Here is a 19,087-nt window from a genome sequence, read left to right as displayed (position 1 = left end):
TAGTAAAAATTTGGAAAATCCAGAAGATTAGAAAGAAGAAATCCCTTCATCCAAAGAAGATCATTTTAACATGTAGTACTTTTGTATTCCTTTTTGCATGTATATTTTATACATTGTGATTGTACTGTATAGACAGTTTTTTTTAAGTATACAATCTAATATATTTTGGTATATTTACAAAGTTGTGCATCCATCACCACAATCAATTTTAGAATATTGTCATCACCCTCCCCCAAACCCCACATCCCTTAGCTGTCACCCCAAACCTCCTTAGCCCTCTGCCCCAGGTAACCGTGAATCTATTTTCTGTCTCTATAGATTTACCTATTTGGACACTTCTTTTAAATAGAATCATATAATGTATGGTCCTTTGTGACTGACCTTTTTGATTTAGTGTAATGTTTTCAAGGTTCATCCACGCTGTAGTATGTATCAGTACATCATTTCTTTTTATTGCTGAATAATGATGATAATATATTTATTATATATATATATATAATATAATAAATAGAATTCATAGTTATTATTCCATTGTATGGATATACCACATTTAATTTAATCCATTCATAGTTGATGGACATTTGGGATGTTTCCACTTTTGAACTACGGTGAAAAATGTTGCTATGAACATTCATGTACAAATGTTTGTGTGGATGTATGTTTTCAGTTCTCTTCAGTATGTACCTAGGAGTGGGGTTGCTGGGTCAAATGGCCACTCTATTAGACAGTTTTGTATTATACTTAATTCATTTAACATTAGAATAACATTTTCTCATGGTCTTAAATTTTTTTCCCAAATATAATTTTTAATGTCTATTCATGTATATACTAATACTTTACTGGCAAATATTTAAATCTTTGCCAGTTTTTGCAACATACTCATTTGTACTTAAAGCTTTTTCCATATTTAGGATATAAGATAGATTCCCAGAAAGAAAATTAACTAAGTTAAAATGTATTCATATTTTAAGGCCTTTGGAACATATTGTCCAATTGCTTTCTCCCAAGGTATTGTACCAATTTATACGCATGTCAGCAATTTATTATAGTAGCCATTGTATGTTCTAGACCTAAGGGGGCTATGAATCATCTATGACCATGCTAGTCATTTATCAACTACTTAGGAGATAACGACATAGAAACTAAAAACAGTTTTAGTAAAAATGGTGGACAACAGAAAAAAATTGAAGTCAGAGCTGAGTTATGTATAGCTATGTGATATATTAGCTCTGTGACCTTGGCAAAATCTGCTTTGAGTCTCAGTTACCTCACTTGTAAAATAGAGATTAGCTATCTCAACAGTATTGTTACAATTAAACAACAAAATAATAGAAAGAGCTCAGTGGATGCTAGTTTTTGTACTTCCTTTAACCACCATTTAATGAGTCCTTATGATAAGGCAGGGATTATAGAAAACATTTGTGGGGTATATAGAGAAATAATGGTTCCTACTTATATGTAGACAGAACTGGTCACGAATAAGTGGGGTGTGTGTAGAGAGCTGAGGTGGATTCCCAGGGGAAGCAGCAACAATGTTCTTGTGTAGGTGGTGTGGAAAGACTGTTCTGAAGAGATGACACTGTAGCCACCCCTTGAAAAAATGGGTGACCGGTCATTGAGTGGACACAGAGAACCCACCCAGTCCAGGAAAAGGGAACTGAATGGACAAATATTGAGGCAAGAAGGAGAATACAAGGAAATTTTCTGGATTAAAATAAAGGGATTTTTTTCATCCTACATGGATGACAAAAGATTCTAAGGTAGTTTTATAGGGGGGAGCATTAAATTGAATCTGAACATACTATACTATTTACTGAGACTCAGTAGAGAATTATAAGTTCTGGATATGGAGTAATATTCTACAAATGCTGAGAAAGAGCATAAAGTTAAATAGCTAAAACAATGGCCTTGATGACATTAGAAACGAAATCATTTCTATATTCAAACAGTAAGTTGTTTTCAGTGCCATTGAGGGCATAAAGCATATGGTTATTCTGCAGGCACACAACTGTAAAAACAAATGATGTGGGAATTCCCTGGTGGTCCAGTGGTAAAGAATCTGCCTTACAATGTAGGGGACGCGGGTTCGATCCCTGGTCGGGAACTAGGATCCCACATGCCGCGGGGCAACTAAGCCTGCGCCCCACAACTGCTGAGCTCAGGCGCCTCAACTAGAGCCCACGTGCCACAAACTACAGAGCCCACGTGCCCTGGAGCCTGCGCACCACAACTAGAGAAGAGAAAACCCCACACCACAGCTAGAGAGAAGCCCGCGCACCACAACGAAAGATCCTGCATACCTCAATGAAGATCCCGCGTGCCACAACTAAGACCCAATGCAGCCAAAAATAAATAAATAATAAATAAATTTTTTTAAAAAATGATGTGACCCATTCGAGTTAGTCCTGTTGTGATCACAGGATTATAGAGCCTATGAAGCGATCTACAGAGTTTTAGAAATGTAGGCCCCTTGTTAGAATTTCCATACTCAGACTAGATGATGGTGCAGTCCTGGTTAGCTGGTGGTGGGGAGCAACGTGTGAGGTTGCTCTTCCCTGTCAGGGCAGAGTCCTTCCTTTCCTACCTGCGGCTACCAGTAGATGTGTGTCCAGGGCATTGTGAGTAGTAATCCAATAGGAAAGTAGCATACAACTGACAATTAAGAGCAGCAAGAGATGTGAAGTGCAACTTTTGTTTGGGGGTAGACATCTTTCAGAATAATTGATAATATTACTTGGGGGGGTAATTAGAACTATTGCCTTCTTAAACATTTTAAAATACCAAAGATAAAAACCATAGTCACAGGACTTCCCTGGTGGTCCAGTGGTTAAGACTTTGTGCTTCCACTGCAGGGGCACAGGTTTGATCCCTGGTCGGGGAACTAAGATCCCACATGCTGCGCGGCGTGGCCAAAAAACAAACAAAAACCATAGTCACAATTTGTTTTGAGTTTAAGCTCTGAGCAGGAGAATGTTTGAGAAGTCCTGAAAGCAATTTCACATGAACTAGTTTAAGGGCCACAGTGTCTGGAGCTTAACTGACTTGTCCAATACATTTCAATTTCTTGTAGGTGCTGCTTATGCCCGTGCAGAGGAGAATATCAGGAAATTGGTGGAGCAATGTAAATTGCCATTTCTGCCCACCCCCATGGGAAAGGGTGTTATCCCTGACAACCATCCAAACTGTGTAGGTGCTGCCAGATCCAGGTACGTGGCGCTCCAGATTTTAAATACAATGGCTTCGCAGATTCCAGGCTAATTTAAATTATTTTGTGACTTTAATGAATCTAGGAGAAGTTCTGAAAGAATCACATAACTTTAAGCACATCTGTTTCTTTTTAGACTTTTCAATACTTTAAAGATGTTGTCCTCTATCTCCTCTCATGGTTTCAGATGAGAAATCTGTAGTCATTTGAATCTCTGTCTGCCGATGTAGTTGTCTTTCTGTGGCTCCTTCCAGAATTTTTTTTATCTTTGTTTTTCAGCAGTTTGATTATGATGTGTCTGGACACGGTTTTCTTTTAGTTTATCCTGTTTGGGGTTCTCTGATCTTCTTGAATCTGTACATTGATACCTTTCACCAAATTCGGAAAGTTTTTGGCCATTATTTCTTCAAATATTTTTTTCTACACCAATCTCTTTATCCTTTCTGGAGTAGCACAAATATTAGGCATGTTGATATTGTCCCATAGGTCCCTGAATAACTTTAATTCTTTTTAATCCTTTTGTCACTTTATATGTTCTATTTCTCTGCTGAGAACGTTTATCTTCCCATTTATTTCAAGAGTATTTTTGTTTACCTTATGGAACATAGTTATAATAGCTGATTTAAAGTATGTGTTTACTGATTCTAACATCTGGGTCACCAGTACAATTGGCATCTATTCATTATATTTTCTTTTGAAATTGGTTACATTTTTCTGGTTCTTTGTGTTTTGAGTAGTTTTGTATTGTATCCTAGAATTTTGAATACTGTGTTGTGAGATTCTAGGTCATACTAAAATCCTCTGTAGAATGCTGATTTTGTTTGTTTGTTTTAGCAAGCAGTTAGCTTGGTTAGATTCAGAGTGCAGGTTCTGACTCACTCACTGTGAGCATGGTTCCAGGGTCAGTTGATTTCCAAAGCCTTTGCTATGTTTCTTTGGGTCTGTCCACACATGCCCAGCCCAGAGGTGAGCCCCAGCCCCAGTTCTGGATATAAACATGCTGGTTCATATCCAGAACTAGGGATTCCTTTTCTCTTAAGACATAGCCCACCCATTTCCCAGAGTCCCTTTTCCTGGCCCTTGCTGCTACCTTATCGTATCACACAACAGGTGCTGCTTTTGAGGCAAAGTGGCAGGAAAAAAAAGAAAGATGAAAGATAAGGGGGATGCCCCCATACTCTCCAGACCACAGGGGCCCCTTTTCCCAGTTCCTCTTGCCTGAAAAATGAAGTTTCTCTTGGGATTTTAGCTGCTTAGTACTTACCACAATGCCGCTGTGCAGCCCTCAGAGCACAGCTGTGAGGAATAGAGAAAAAGAAAATTTTGGAGGTTTCCCCCCATGGTCTCAGGCATGCAGGGTCCCTTTTCCTGATCTTCTGGCCAGAAAGACACAGTTTCTCTCCATGTTTTTGCTTTCCTTTAGTTCTTCAACTAGAACTGCTCTGAATCAAAGTGAAGAGATAAAAGAGGGGAAAACGTTAAAAACTCACCGCCTGCATGGGTCACTTCTTTGATCTCATCCCAGTCCACCTACTGTTGTTTACTTTTCAGAAGCCTCAGGTGGTTGCTTTTTATAGTTTTTTCAGCGTTTCCACTGTATCAGTGGGAGAGCTAGGCTGGAGTGGGGTTACCCAGCCTTGGCTGACACTGGAAGTCTCTTCTTAGATTTTTTTTTTTTAATTGACTTCACCTCATTCTTTTAACTGTTTTTTTTTGCCCTGCCACATGCGGCATCTTAGTCCCCAACCAGGGATCAAACCCACGCCCCCTGCAGTGGGAGCTTGGAATCTTAACAACTGGACTGCCAGGGAAGCCCCTCTTCTTTTTAAATTTTTAAAACACACTTTCTGATAAACCATGTATTTTTTTCTTTGAATTTCTTTATTATGAAATATTATAAATATACAAATGAGAGAGTAATTTAATGAGCACTATGTAGCCACCACTCAACTTTATCAAATATAATATTAAGTAGTATGTTTGCTTTAAGTTTTTTTTTTAAGAAACAAAAAATTACAGATTTGTTTGTAGTTCCTGCATATCTTACCTGATCCCATTTCCTCCCTCCCTCTCCACAGTTTACCACTGTTCTACATTTGGTAATTTTCATGTTGTCATGCACACACTAAATTAATTTTGAGGGGTTTTTAAATGTCATGTTTGCTGTTCAATCTTTAATGTTGCTCATTTAATGCTATTTTAATAAGCTATACATTTACTTTTTTCATATTAGTATACATTGTACAGTTGCCAAATTAATTATTACACTGTTTTTTTCTTTTAATATACTTTAACTTGGGTTGAGCTGAAGTTTATCTTCATTCCTGTTGGATTTTAAGAAGATAATATTAATGACATTAATAATATAAAAAAGGTTGTAAGGGACTGTAAATAATTGCATCAATAATTTCAAGGGTTTTGGAGTATCTATAAGCAAATCTATCCTTCCATTTTCAGTTTTTATCTCTTAGTTAAATTGGGTCCCACAGGACCAAAACAGTATATGAGGATAGCTTTTTTGACTATATAGTTGAAATAATAACTGAATTTCTGGAAGGGTAAGCTGTGACGATGTGAGAGAGTGGCAGGGACATATACACACTACCAAATGTAAATTAGATAGCTAGTGGGAAGCTGCAGCATAGCACAGGGAGTTCACCTCTGTGCTTTGTGACCACCTAGAGGGGTGGGATAGGGAGGGTGGGAGGGAGGGTGACAAAAGAGGGAAGAGTTATGGGAACATATGTATATGTATAACTGATTCACTTTGTTGTAAAGGAGAAACTAACACACTATTGTAAAACAGTTATACTCAAATAAAGATGTTTAAAAAAAAAAAAAAAAAAGAAAGAAAAGCAAAAAAACAGATCCTCTTTGGGCAAAAGATAAGAAAAATGGGAAATAGCCAAGAAGTAGAAAAAAGAAAACCCACAGCAGTTAATATAATAAAAATTATCCTGGAAAAAGGCACGACATTTCAATTGGATCAATAATAATGACAGTTGTATGCATCATTAGAGCCACATCGGAAACGAAATGATACAGTGTAAAAGCAAGCAAAGATGTATGAGGTAAACAAAAGCAAAGGTTTTTAATATCAGAGTGGATATCAAAGTAAATATCAAAAAATTAAAGTTATATTGACAAAAATACTAAGATATATAAAACTATTAGAAATATACTTGGTGTAATATTTTTTTAAAGCAGTTGGGGAAAGTGAATCATCATAAAAATACCTGCTTCAAGGAATCAATATGAAGTATGTATTAAGATTCAAGTAAAGATGTGTAACCCAGTACTGTTAATAACAAAGAAAATATCCAGCAGTTGAGAAGAGGTGAAATAAATTTGTGTTCAACAAAATGTGTAGCCTTTAGAATTTGTATTTAAGAAGAACTTAATGATAAAGGAAAACATTTATGGTAAGCAAAAGTGCATGAGACATTTAGTATATAAGCTCAACTATATAAAAATACACATGCGTAGAAAAAAAGACTAGATGAAATTATGCCAGGATATTAATAATAGTTTATAAGTTGATAGTATTATTGGGAGATTTTGGCTTTTCTTTATACTTTTCTGCTTTTTCCAGATTATCTACAGTATACTTGTATTAATTTTTCTAATGATAAAAAAGTAATAAATGATATAGAGTATAGATAAAGTCTTATGGTAGTATTTTCTACTTATTTCATCTTTTGGATTACCATTTAAATAGAATGGCTTCATAAATTATTTCAGTTTGAAAGATCAAATTCACCATATAAGCTGATTCTCAAGAACAGTACAAGATCCAAATTATTTAGACTTTTCCAAATACTTTAGAAATTAACTATAGAATAATGCAAATAAGAATGTAGATATCCCTTTTGTTATATAAAATTTTTCTTTTTAATAGGGCTCTGCAATTTGCTGATGTAATTGTGTTATTTGGTGCCAGATTAAATTGGATTTTACATTTTGGACTGCCTCCAAGATATCAGCCAGATGTGAAGTTTATCCAGGTACTCAAAGAGGAGAGATTAATTGATTGATTGATTGATTTTTGGCTACGTTGGGTCTTCATTGCTGCACTTGGGCTTTCTCTAGCTGCGGCGAGCGGGGGCTACTCTTCATTGCAGTGAGCAGGCTTCTCATTGCAGTGGCTTCTATTGTGGAGCACAGGCTCTAGGCGCACAGGCTTCAGGAGTTGTTGTACGCAGGCTCAGTAGTTGTGGCACGTGGGCTTAGTTGCTCCTTGGCATGTGGGATCTTCCCGGACCAGGGCTCGAACCCACGTCCCCTGTATTGGCAGGCAGATTCTTAACCACTGTGCCACCAGGGAAGTCCTAAGAAGAGAGATTTAAAATCAGAGCTAAGTGTAAGTTTATTGTTCTCTCAGCCGTTGTCAGCTCCACTTTCTTCTTGGCTTTTGTAAAGAACTGTTTCTCTTTTTACAAAAGTAGAATTTTATAAATTGTCTGGCATAATTACAGGTACCAAAGTAAGCTGCCTTTTCAAGCCTATGAAACATAATGTACCACTTTACTGCTAACCAGAAAACCTTTCAAAATCAAGTTTTAAATAGTTTGAAAAGCATAATTTGCCTCTTCTTCATAGTTCAAGTATATTTAAAGGTAGACAAAAGAGGTTCAAGTAGGAGGTAGATTAGAACAAAACATTCAGCATTGTTAGGGATCAAGTTATTCTTTTAGATTCCAAAACCTTCAAACACCCTTTGGCTGGAAATCTCTAAACAGTGGTGCTAAAACTATGTGTTTGGAATAAGCTCTTGTATCTTTATGACCCCTCTTTATAAACCAGTTTCCTTACTGATGTGAAAAGTACTGCCTACAAAACCTGTTTGCCCTACACAGATTGTGTAAAGGTATTTTAATGGCCTCGCTGTAATTGCTGGTCTTCTCCCTGCTTACCTTTTACTTCCTAAGTCAACTTCTAATAGGGGCCATTGAAAACTAAAACCACAAACAAGCAAGACCTGGATTGTACTGGAAGATGCTGCCTCTTGATTACAGAATAAAGTGCATCCCCTTTGGGGTGCCTAAATTACTTTTCCTCAAGAAGCTGTTTCCCTGTGCCACCAGGGAAATCCCCAGAGTAGATTTTTAAATGAGGGAAGATAGTGAGGTTTCTTTTTTTTTTTATGAACAATTACACCAAGTTAATAAAATTTTTAATGTTCAAGCCTAACTGACATAGCAATTTTACTTCTTGAAGTGATAGTGAGGTTTCTATACTAGCTATGATACTCATGTAGTTCTGTAGATTTATACTTTTATCAAGGAACTTATTGAATATCAAATCTTAATCATATGCTTATGTGTAACATGCACAGTCCATTTATTGTCTTAATTCTTAAAGATTTTTAAGAATAAACACAGCTTGTTCTTTAGCCTTGCCTTTTTTTTTAGGTTGATATCTGTGCAGAAGAGTTGGGGAATAATGTAAGACCTGCTGTGACCTTGCTAGGAGACATAAATGCTGTCACTAAACAGGTGAGAGCTTTTGTCTGGGTTTTAGTTTATGTGGCTTGGTCTTTAGGGAAGTCAGTTTCTTGAAAATGTTTCAATCTTGATTCCCTTGGTGACAGGTCTATTAATATCTATTTTAAATAAAATTTATGATGGAAAGCTATTCTTAAATGTAACTGTGGAACTTGGTAAATCCAACTTCTTATGTATAGATAATTTGTGTGTGGGTAAGTTAAGCATTTTTGAAAGGTGATTGAAAATTTAAAGGCTTTCAGTCGGCAAACTGATTTCAGCTATCTGAAAGATTATAATACAGCTTTCAGAGGAACTGAACTTACAGCCAAGAAATGGCTTTATGTACTGGAAGAAATCTAACAGTATTTCTTTAGGCAATAAAGAGATTTTTACTCTTCAAACTGTAATCAGTGACTTACCCAGATTCTTATTATTTATATATAATTTATACATTTCACTGTGACAGATAAAATATAGGCCCATTTGTCACATGACTTTGGATACAAATTGGTATCATTATCATGATTATACAAAATTAGGATGTAATCCCCAATATTAAAACACTCTGGAGCATTTGGTCTGTATCATGGGAATTCCTAGGTATTGGGGCTATGAGTCTTCTTGCAGGGGTTCTTTGGCAGGGTGATTTTCCTTCTATTGTCAGAGGCAGAGGAAGGCTTACAAGCCCCCCTGCCTGTGAAGTATGGAGGGGGTTACAGTTCTGCTTTGTCTTATGGGATCCCAATTTCTGGTAGAAGTCGTCACTGAACCAAGCAGAAGCTTTCTGTGGTACCTATTTATCTTCTATCAGTTGTTTACTGCCCAGAGGAAAAACAGAGTATGAGTGATGTGAAAGGTAGGATAGTGTAGCTGTGTTGTCTTTTTTAGAAGAGATTTTTATACTAATCTGATTTAAATTTATTTTCAAAAAGGAAAGAAAACGTTTCTGATTTTTTAGCTTTTAGAACAATTTGATAAAACACCATGGCAGTATCCTCCTGAGAGCAAGTGGTGGAAAATTCTGAGAGAAAAAATGAAGAGCAATGAAGCTTTATCCAAGGTAATATGGGACCCACTGAAACTCAAGAACGCTTCAGGTTCATGGTTCAGTTAGTTGTCATAGCATGACATTTGCATTCCTAAAATCATAATGTGTAAGATACACACACACACACACACACATTCATATATGTATTACAATAAATATGGCACCTGAAGTTTCTTGTGGAAGTGGGCATTGGAAAGGTTATAGCTCGTGAGTTACTGTGAAGCGGTGGAAAGAGGGAATCTGACATTGGACAGAGAGCCAATGTGGATGGGTGTGGCTCCTTGTCCTCAGTTTGACCTTGGCACCAAATCACAAGAGATCTTTTGGAACCTTAAATCATGGGGCATGTTAGGGCATGTTTGTCCTGTAAGATGTTAGTCCTCCAAGGCATGCATTTATAATAGATGTTTCATCAAAACTGAAAATTTGATCTAATGTATAGCCACCTTTTTCTTTTTTTTAAAAAATTTCCACTTGAGGTATAATTTTTAAAAATTTATTTATTTATTTTTGGCTACATTGGGTCTTTGTTGCTGTGCGTGGGCTTTCTCTAGTTGCAGTGAGTGGGGGCTACTCTTCGTTATGGTGCGCGGGCTTCTCATTGTGGTGGCTTCTCTTTGTTGCAGAGCACGGGCTCTAGGTGCTTGGGCTTCAGTAGTTGTGGCACATGGGGTCAGTAGTTGTGGCTCATGGACTCTAGAGCACAGGCTCAATAGTTGTGATGCACGGTCTTAGTTGCTCTGCGACATGTGGTATCTTCCTGGACCAGGGCTCAGAGCCATATCACCTGCATTGGCAGGCAGATTCTTAAGCACTGAGCCATCAGGGAAGTCCCTATGGAGGTGTAATTGATGTATAAAATTGTAAGGTACATCATGGTGCATTGATAAACACACTGTGAAAGAGTTCGCCCCAGCTAGTTAATTAACACATCCATCCCCTCACGTTTATTTCATTTCATTTCATTTCATTTCATGTTAGTGAGACCATTTGTAGCTTTCTTTTTCAATTAACTTTTGTATCACTGCTGGAAATTCTTTTGCAACTTCCTCATCTGCACTCATGGCTCTGCGTGATAGCTGAAGGCTTTGGAATTTATAGTAATGTATGAAATTACCAAACCATCCACTGTTAGCACTAAAATGAGCCACTTCTGCAGAATTTGGCAATTTTTGTTTAAAGTCTTTGTATATGGATAGTGTTTTCTCTTTTTTTAAACTATTTTTTATTTTCTATTTTTTATTATTTATTTTTGTGGTACGCGGGCCTCTCACTGCTGTGGCCTCTCTTGCTGTGGAGCACAGGCTCCGGACACACAGGCTCAGTGGCCATGGCTCACGGGCCCAGCCGCTCCACGGCATGTGTGATCCTCCCGGATTGGGGCACGAACCTGTGTCCCCTGCATCAGCAGGCGGACTCTCAACCACTGTGCCACCAAGGAAGCCCTAGTGTTTTCTCTTTGATTGTGAGAAAAGTTGTTCCTGATTTTTTTTTAACATCTTTATTGGAGTATAATTGCTTTACAGTGGTGTGTTAGTTTCTTCTTTATAACAGTGTGAATCAGTTATACATATACATATGTCCCCATTCTCTTCCCTCTTGTGTCTCCCTCCCTCCCACCCTCCCTATCCCACCCCTCTAGGTGGTCACAAAACACCAAGCTGATCTCCCCATGCTATGTGGCTGCTTCCCACTAGCTATCTATTTTATGTTTGGTAGTGTATATATGTCCATGCCACTCTCTCACTTTGTCCCAGCTTAACCTTCCCCCTCCCCGTATCCTCAAGTCCATTCTGTAGTAGGTTTGTGTCTTATTCCCGTCTTTCCCCTAGGTTCTTCATGACTATTTCTTTTTCTTTTTTAGATTCCATATATGTGTGTTAGCATACGGTATTTATTTTTCTCTTTCTGACTTACTTCACTCTCTGTGACAGACTCTACGTCCATCCATCTCACTACAAATAACTCAATTTCATTTCTTTTTATGGCTGAGTAATATTCCATTGTACATATGTGCCACATCTTCTTTATCCCTTCATCTGTTGATGGACACTTAGGTTATTTCCATATCGTGGCTATTGTAAATAGGGCTGCAATGAACATTTTGGTACATGACTCTTTTTTTTTTTTTTTTTAACATCTTTATTTGAGTATAACTGTTTTACAATAGTGTGTTAGTTTCTCTTTTACAACAAAGTGAATCAGTTATACATATACATATGTTCCCATAACTCTTCCCTCTTTTGTCACCCTCCCTCCCACCCTCCCTATCCCACCCCTCTAGGTGGTCACTAAGTACAGAGGTGATCTCCCTGTGCTATGCGGCAGCTTCCCACTAGCTATCTAATTTACATTTGGTAGTGTGTATATGTCCCTGCCACTCTCTCACATCGTCACAGCTTACCCTTCCCCCTCCCCATATCCTCAAGTCCATGCTCGGGTAAGTCTGTGTTTTATTCCCATCCTACCACTAATCTCTTCATGACATTTTTTTTTTTTTTTTTTTAGATTCCATATATATGTGTTAGCATACGGTATTTGTTTTTATCCTTCTGACTTACTTCACTCTGTATGACAGATTCCAGGTCTATCCACCTCATTACAAATAACTCAGTTTCATTTCTTTTTATGGCTGAGTAATATTCCATTGTATATATGTGCCACATCTTCCTTATCCATTCATCTGTTGATGGACACTTAGGTTGTTTCCATGTCCTGGCTATCGTAAATAGAGCTGCAATAAACATTTTGGTACATGACTCTTTTTGAATTATGGTTTTCTCAGGGTATATGCCCAGTAGTGACGTTGCTGGGTTGTATGGTAGTTCTATTTGTAGTTTTTTAAGGAACCTCCATACTGTTCTCCATAGTGGCTGTATTAATTTACATTCCCACCAACAGTGCAAGAGGGTTTTCTTTTCTTCTTTTCTCCACACCCTCTCCAGCATTTATTGGTTATAGATTTTTTGATGATGGCCATTCTGACCAGTGTGAGATGATATCTCACAGTAGTTTTGATTTGCATTTCTCTAACGATTCATGATGTGGAGCATTCTTTCATGTGTTTGTTGGCAATCTGTATATCTTCTTTGGAGAAATGTCTATTTAGGTCTTCTGCCCATTTTTGGATTGGGTTGTTTGTTTTTTTCATATTGAGCTGCATGAGCTGCTTGTAAATTTTGGAGACTAATCCTTTGTCAGTTGCTTCATTTGCAAATATTTTCTCCCATTCTGAGGGTTGTCTTTTCATCTTGTTTATGGTATCCTTTGCTATGCAAAAGCTTTGAAGTTTCATTAGGTCCCATTTGTTTATTTTTGTTTTTATTTCCATTTCTCTAGGAGATGGGTCAAAAAGGATCTTGCTGTGATTGATGTCATAGAGTGTTCTGCCTATGTTTTCCTCTAAGAGTTTGATAGTGTCTCACCTTACATTTAGGTCTTTAATCCATTTTGAGTTTATTTTTGTGTATGGTATTAGGGAGTGTGCTAATTTCGTTCTTTTACATATAGCTGTCCAATTTTTCCAGCACCACTTATGGAAGAGGCTGTCTTTTCTCCACTGTATATCCTTGCGTCCTTTATCAAAGATAAGGTGACCATATGTGCATGGGTTTATCTCTGGGCTTTGTATCCTGTTCCATTGTTCTAAATTTCTGTTTTTGTGCCACTACCATACTGTCTTGATTACTGTAGCTTTGTAGTATAGTCTGAAGTCAGGGAGCCTGATTCCTCCAAGCTCCATTTTTCTTTATCAAGATTGCTTTGGCTATTCGGGGTCTTTTGTGTTTCCATACAAATTGTGAAATTTTTTGTTCTAGTTCTGTGAAAACTGCCAGTGTTAGTTTGGTAGGGAATGCATTGAATCTGTAGATTGCTTTCGGTAGTAGAGTCATTTTCACAATGTTGATTCTTCCAATCCAAGAACATGGTATATCTCTCCATCTATTTGTATCATCTTTAATTTCTTTCATCAGTGTCTTATAGTTTTCTGCATATAGGTCTTTTGTCTCCTTAGGTAGGTTTATTCCTAGATATTTTATTCTTTTTGTTGCAATGGTAAATGGGAGTGTTTTCTTAATTTCACTTTCATATTTTTCATCATTAGTCTATAGGAATGCAAGAGATTTCTGTGCATTCATTTTGTATCCTGCTACTTTACCAAATTCATTGATTAGCTCTAGTAGTTTCCTGGTAGCATCTTTAGGATTCTCTATGTATAAGTATCATGTCATCTGCAAACAGTGACAGCTTTACTTCTTCTTTTCTGATTTGGATTCCTTTTACTTCTTTTTCTTCTCTGATTGCTGTGGCTAAAACTTCCAAAACTATGTTGAATATGAGTGGTGAGAGTGGGCAGCCTTGTCTTGTTCCTGATCTTAGTGGAAATGGTTTCAGTTTTTCACCATCGAGGACAATGTTGGCTGTGGGTTTGTCATATATGGCCTTTATTATGTTGAGGAAGTTTCCCTCTAAGCCTGCTTTCTGAAGGGTTTTTATCATAAATTTGTGTTGAATTTTGTCACAAGCTTTCCCTGCATCTATTGAGATGATCATATGTTTTTTCTCCTTCAATTTGATAATATGGTGTATCACATTGATTGGTTTGCATATATTGAAGAATCCTTGCATTCCTGGGATAAACCCCACTTGATCATGGTGTATGATCCTTTTAATGTGCTGTTGGATTCTGTTTGCTAGCATTTTGTTGAGGATTTTTGCATCTATGTTCATGAGTGATATTGGCTTGTAGTTTTCTTTCTTTGTGACATCTTTGTCTGCTTTTGGTATCAGGGTGATGGTGGCCTCGTAGAATGAGTTTGGGAATGTTCCTGCCTCTGCCATGTTTGGAAGAGTTTGATAAGGATAGGTGTTAGCGCTTCTCTAAATGTTTGATAGAATTCACCTGTGAAGCCATGTGGTCCTGGGCTTTTGTTTGTTGGAAGATTTTTAATCACAGTTTCAATTTCAGTACTTGTGATTGGCCTGTTCATATTTTCTATTTCTTCCTGGTTCAGTCTCAGCAGGTTGTGCATTTCTAAGAATTTGTCCATTTCTTCCAGGTTGTCCATTTTATTGGCATATAGTTGCTTGTAGTGATCTCTCATGTTCCTTTGTATTTCTGCAGTGTCAGTTGTTTCTTCTCCTTTTTCATTTCTAATTCTGTTGATTTGAGTCTTCTCCCTTTTTTTCTTGATGAGTCTGGCTAATGGTTTATCAATTTTGTTTATTTTCTCAAAGAACCAGCTTTTAGTTTTATTGATCTTTGCTATCATTTCCTTTATTTCTTTTTCATTGATTTCTGATCTGATCTTTATGATTTCTTTCCTTCTGCTAACTTTGGGGGGTTTTTGTTCCTTTCTCTAATTGCTTTAGGTGTAAGGGTAGGTTGTTTATTTGAGATGTTTCTTGTTTCTTGAGGTAAGATTGTATTGCTATAAACTTTCCTCTTAGAACTGCTTTGCTGCATCCCATACATTTTGGGTTGTTGTGTTTTCATTGTCATTTGACTCTAGGTATTTTTTTCTTTCTTCTTTCATTTCTTCAATGATCTCTTGGTTATTTAGTAGTGTATTGTTTAGCCTCCATGTGCTTGTATTTTTTACAGATTTTTTTCCTGGAATTGTTATCTAGTCACATAATGTTGTGGTCAAAAAAGATATTTGATATGATTTCAGTTTTCTTAAATTTACCAAGCTTCGTTTGTGATCCAAGATATAATCTATCCTGGAAAATGTTCCATGAGCACTTGAGAAGAAAGTGTATTCTGTTGTTTTTGGATGGAATGTCCTATAAATATCAGTCAAGTCCATCATGTTTAATGTATCATTTAAAGCTTGTGTTTCCTTATTAATTTTCATTTTGGATGATCTGTCCATTAGTGAAGGTGGGGTATTTAAGTCCGCTACTATTATTGTGTTACTGTCGATTTCCCCTTTTATGGCTGTTAGCATTTGCCTTGTGTATTGAGGTGCTTCTATGTTGGGTGCATAAATATTTACAATTGTTATATCTTCTTCTTGGATTGATCCCTTTTCATTATGTAGTATCCTTCTTTGTCTCTTGTAATAGTCTTTATTTTAAAGTCTATTTTGTCTGATATGAGAATTGCTCCTCCAGCTTTCTTTTGATTTCCATTTGCATGGAATATCTTTTTCCTTCCCCTTACTTTCAGTCTGTATGTGTCCCTAGGTCTGAAGTGGGTCTCTTGTAGACAACATATATACAGGTCTTATTTGTGTATCCATTCAGCCCGTCTATTTCTTTTGGTTGGAGCATTTAATCCATTTACATTTAAGGTAATTATCAATATGTATGTTCCTATTACCATTTTCTTAATTGTTTTGTGTTTGTTATTGTAGGTCTTTTCCTTCTCTTTTTTTTCCTGCCTAGCGAAGTTCCTTTAGCATTTGTTGTAAAGCTGGTTTGGTCGTGCTGAATTCTCTTAGCTTTTGCTTGTCTGTAAAGGTTTTAATTTCTCCATCAAATCTGAATGAGATCCTTCCTGGGTAATCTTGGTTGTAGGTTTTTCTCCTTCATCACTTTAAATATGTCCTGCCACTCCCTTCTGGCTTGCAGAGTTTCTGCTGAAGGATCAGCTGTTAACCTTATGGGGATTCCCTCGTGTGTTATTTGTTGTTTTTCCCTTGCTGCTTTTAATATTTTTTCCTTATATTTCGTTTTTGATAGTTTGATTAATATGTGTCTTGGCGTGTTTCTCCTTGGATTTATCCTGTATGGGACTCTCTGTGCTTCCTGGACTTGATTAACTATTTCCTTTCCCATATTAGGGAAGTTTTCAACTATAATCTCTTCAAATATTTTCTCAGTCCTTTTCTTTTTCTCTTCTTCTTCGGGGACCCTTATAATTCGAATGTTGGTGCGTTTAATGTTGTCCCAGAGATCTCTGAGACTGTCCTCCATTCTTTTTTCCTTATTCTGCTCTGCAGTAGTTATTTCCACTATTTTATCTTCCAGGTCACTTATCCGTTCTTCTGCCTCAGTTATTCTGCTATTGATCCCTTCTAGAGAATTTTAAATTTCATTTATTGTGTTGTTCATCACTGTTGTTTGCTCTTTAGTTCTTCTAGGTCCTTGTTAAACGTTTCTTGTATTTTCTTCATTCTATTTCCAAGATTTTCCAAGATTTACTATCATTATTCTGAATTCTTTTTTGGGTAGACTGCCTATTTCCCCTTCATTTTTTAGGTCTGGTGTGTTTTTGGCTGCGTGAACACAGCCCCCTTCAGGCTGTGTTCATGCAGCCAACCCCAGTCCTCTCCCTGGATCCGACCGAAGCCCAAGCCTCAGCTCCCAGCCCCTGCCCGTCCCAGCAGGTGAGCAGACAAGCCTCTCGGGCTGGTGAGTGCTGGTCGGTGCTGATCCTCTGTGCGAGAATCTCTCCGCTCTGCCCTCTGCACCCCTGTGGCTCCTTTCTCCTCTGTGGCTCTGAAGCTTCCCCCTCCGCCACCCTCAGTCTCCACCCATGAAGGGGCTTCCTAGTGTGTGAAAACCTTTCCTCCTTCACAGCCCCCTCCCCGAGGTTCAGGTCATGTCCCCATTCTTTTGTCTCTGTTTTTTCTTTTTTCTTTTGCCCTACCCAGGTACATGGGGAGTTTCTTGCCTTTTGAGAGGTCTGAGGTCTTCTGCCAGCATTCAGTAGGTGTTCTGTAGGAGTTGTTCAACATGTAGTTGTATTTTTGATGTATTTGTGGGGAGGAAGGTGATCTCCATGTCTTACTCTTCTGCCATCTTGATGTTCCCCTCCAGCTGTTCCTGATTTTTTTTTTTTTTTTTTTGCATCTTGGTTCATCTGGGTGTAGTTTTCTGTGTTCATGTAGTGTTTCTAACTGATGGAATCATGCATAAGCAAATACAAAATTCCAGGTGTACTCATATTGTTCCCTAATATATCAGTCGTCTTGGAATAAATTTGCATTTTCCAAACAAGTAGAGTTTTTTCTACATGATTCTTTCTTTCTTTGGAATTTTAATCAATGACTTTCTTCTATCAGGAGCCAGTCTCGGTTCTCTTTCCTGAATGGTATAGTTATTAATTCCTTCTTTTTCCTAGGAATCACCTTAGTTTAAGATGGAAAGATCTTGCCTCTCATCTCTGGTGCATGAGTATAGGAGGGTCCCTCATCCATCTTGGGTATAATCTCCAGACCAAAGTAGTACAGGTGAAGAGGCAGTGGGGCTTTGCTGCTGAAGCTCTAAAAGGCACTTGGCTAGACAAGGGCAATAACCTTTCTGTTTCCCTTCCATTAGAGACCCTCCAGAGTAGTGGGTGAAGCATATCCTCTTTCCAGTACATGTGGGGAAAGATTAGATTTTCTAAAACCCCAACTTCATTTTTAATTTTAAGTGTAGGGTCATATTTTAGATGAAAATATTCTAAAATAAAATTTTCACTTTTTCTAAGGCAGTGTTTCCCTGGAAATGCTCAAATAAGACTGTTTAGTTTTGCTTAACCCAGTGTCTTCAGCTATCTTTACTATAGGATGTCTTAGTCTTTAATATGCTAGTGTGCGTTGTGGGTCTGCAGGAAGAGAGATATTTCCTGCCTTATTTGATTGTGTCCCAAATTGGGACTGGGACCCGTTTTTTTTAACCTGTCCCCTAGGACTGTTTACAGATAAATTAGCTTCTCAGAGTCATCATCTAGTGGCCATTTGGGAATTTCATAGCCTTTGGCTGTTGCAAGTAAGTTTGAAAGTAGCTTATTGATGCTGTTTAATTTCACTGTATCTTAATCTAATTTGATTCTATTTCCCTCTGATATTTTAGGAATTAGCTTTCAAAAAATCCCTGCCTATGAATTATTACACAGTATTCTACCACATTCAAGAACAACTGCCCAGAGACTGTTTTGTGGTGAGCGAAGGAGCAAATACTATGGATATTGGGCGCACTGTGCTTCAAAACTACCTTCCTCGTCACAGGTAAAGGCAATTTTACTGAATTGGAACATGTTAAATTAGAAACTACAAAAAGCAGATTGAGAAAACATTTGAAAATTATACGTGGCCAGTGTAAGGACATACTTCATAAAAGTATTCGTAGGTGACATTTTGTAGCGTTTCTATGCTTGGTATAGCCTGAGATCATGTGATAATTTGTATACTCAGTGTTCAGAGGATGTATTCACAGTCTTACAAGAAATCATGAGTGATTTCTCCCATTCATTTGCTTATCCTTAACAAATTAGTTCCTCACAGTCTAAAGACTTAATATTAAGGAGAATGTTTTATTGTTCTTTATTTTTCCATGAGCCATGTAAAAATGACTAGATTTGGGCCAACTCCACCATCTGTGATATGCCCCAGAGGGTTTCATTTTAGCTCTGTT

At 37.4% G+C, this 19,087-nt stretch overlaps 1 protein-coding gene across 2 annotated transcripts in view; it reads left to right on the top strand.

The window, feature by feature from the left end:
- Positions 1-19,087, top strand: part of HACL1 (2-hydroxyacyl-CoA lyase 1) — a 39,728-nt gene that overhangs the window by 9,914 nt on the left and 10,727 nt on the right. For both annotated transcript variants that reach the window (XM_059065508.2, XM_067033821.1), the window contains 5 exons: positions 3,071-3,206; positions 7,104-7,209; positions 8,617-8,700; positions 9,650-9,751; positions 18,527-18,681. In XM_059065508.2, coding sequence (XP_058921491.1) covers positions 3,071-3,206; positions 7,104-7,209; positions 8,617-8,700; positions 9,650-9,751; positions 18,527-18,681 — 583 coding nt within the window. The remainder of the gene's footprint in view (positions 1-3,070; positions 3,207-7,103; positions 7,210-8,616; positions 8,701-9,649; positions 9,752-18,526; positions 18,682-19,087) is intronic.

Source organism: Kogia breviceps, chromosome 5 (genome assembly GCF_026419965.1).
Source record: "Kogia breviceps isolate mKogBre1 chromosome 5, mKogBre1 haplotype 1, whole genome shotgun sequence".
Taxonomy (NCBI): domain Eukaryota; kingdom Metazoa; phylum Chordata; class Mammalia; order Artiodactyla; family Physeteridae; genus Kogia; species Kogia breviceps.
This window is presented reverse-complemented; position numbering and strand designations above follow the sequence as displayed.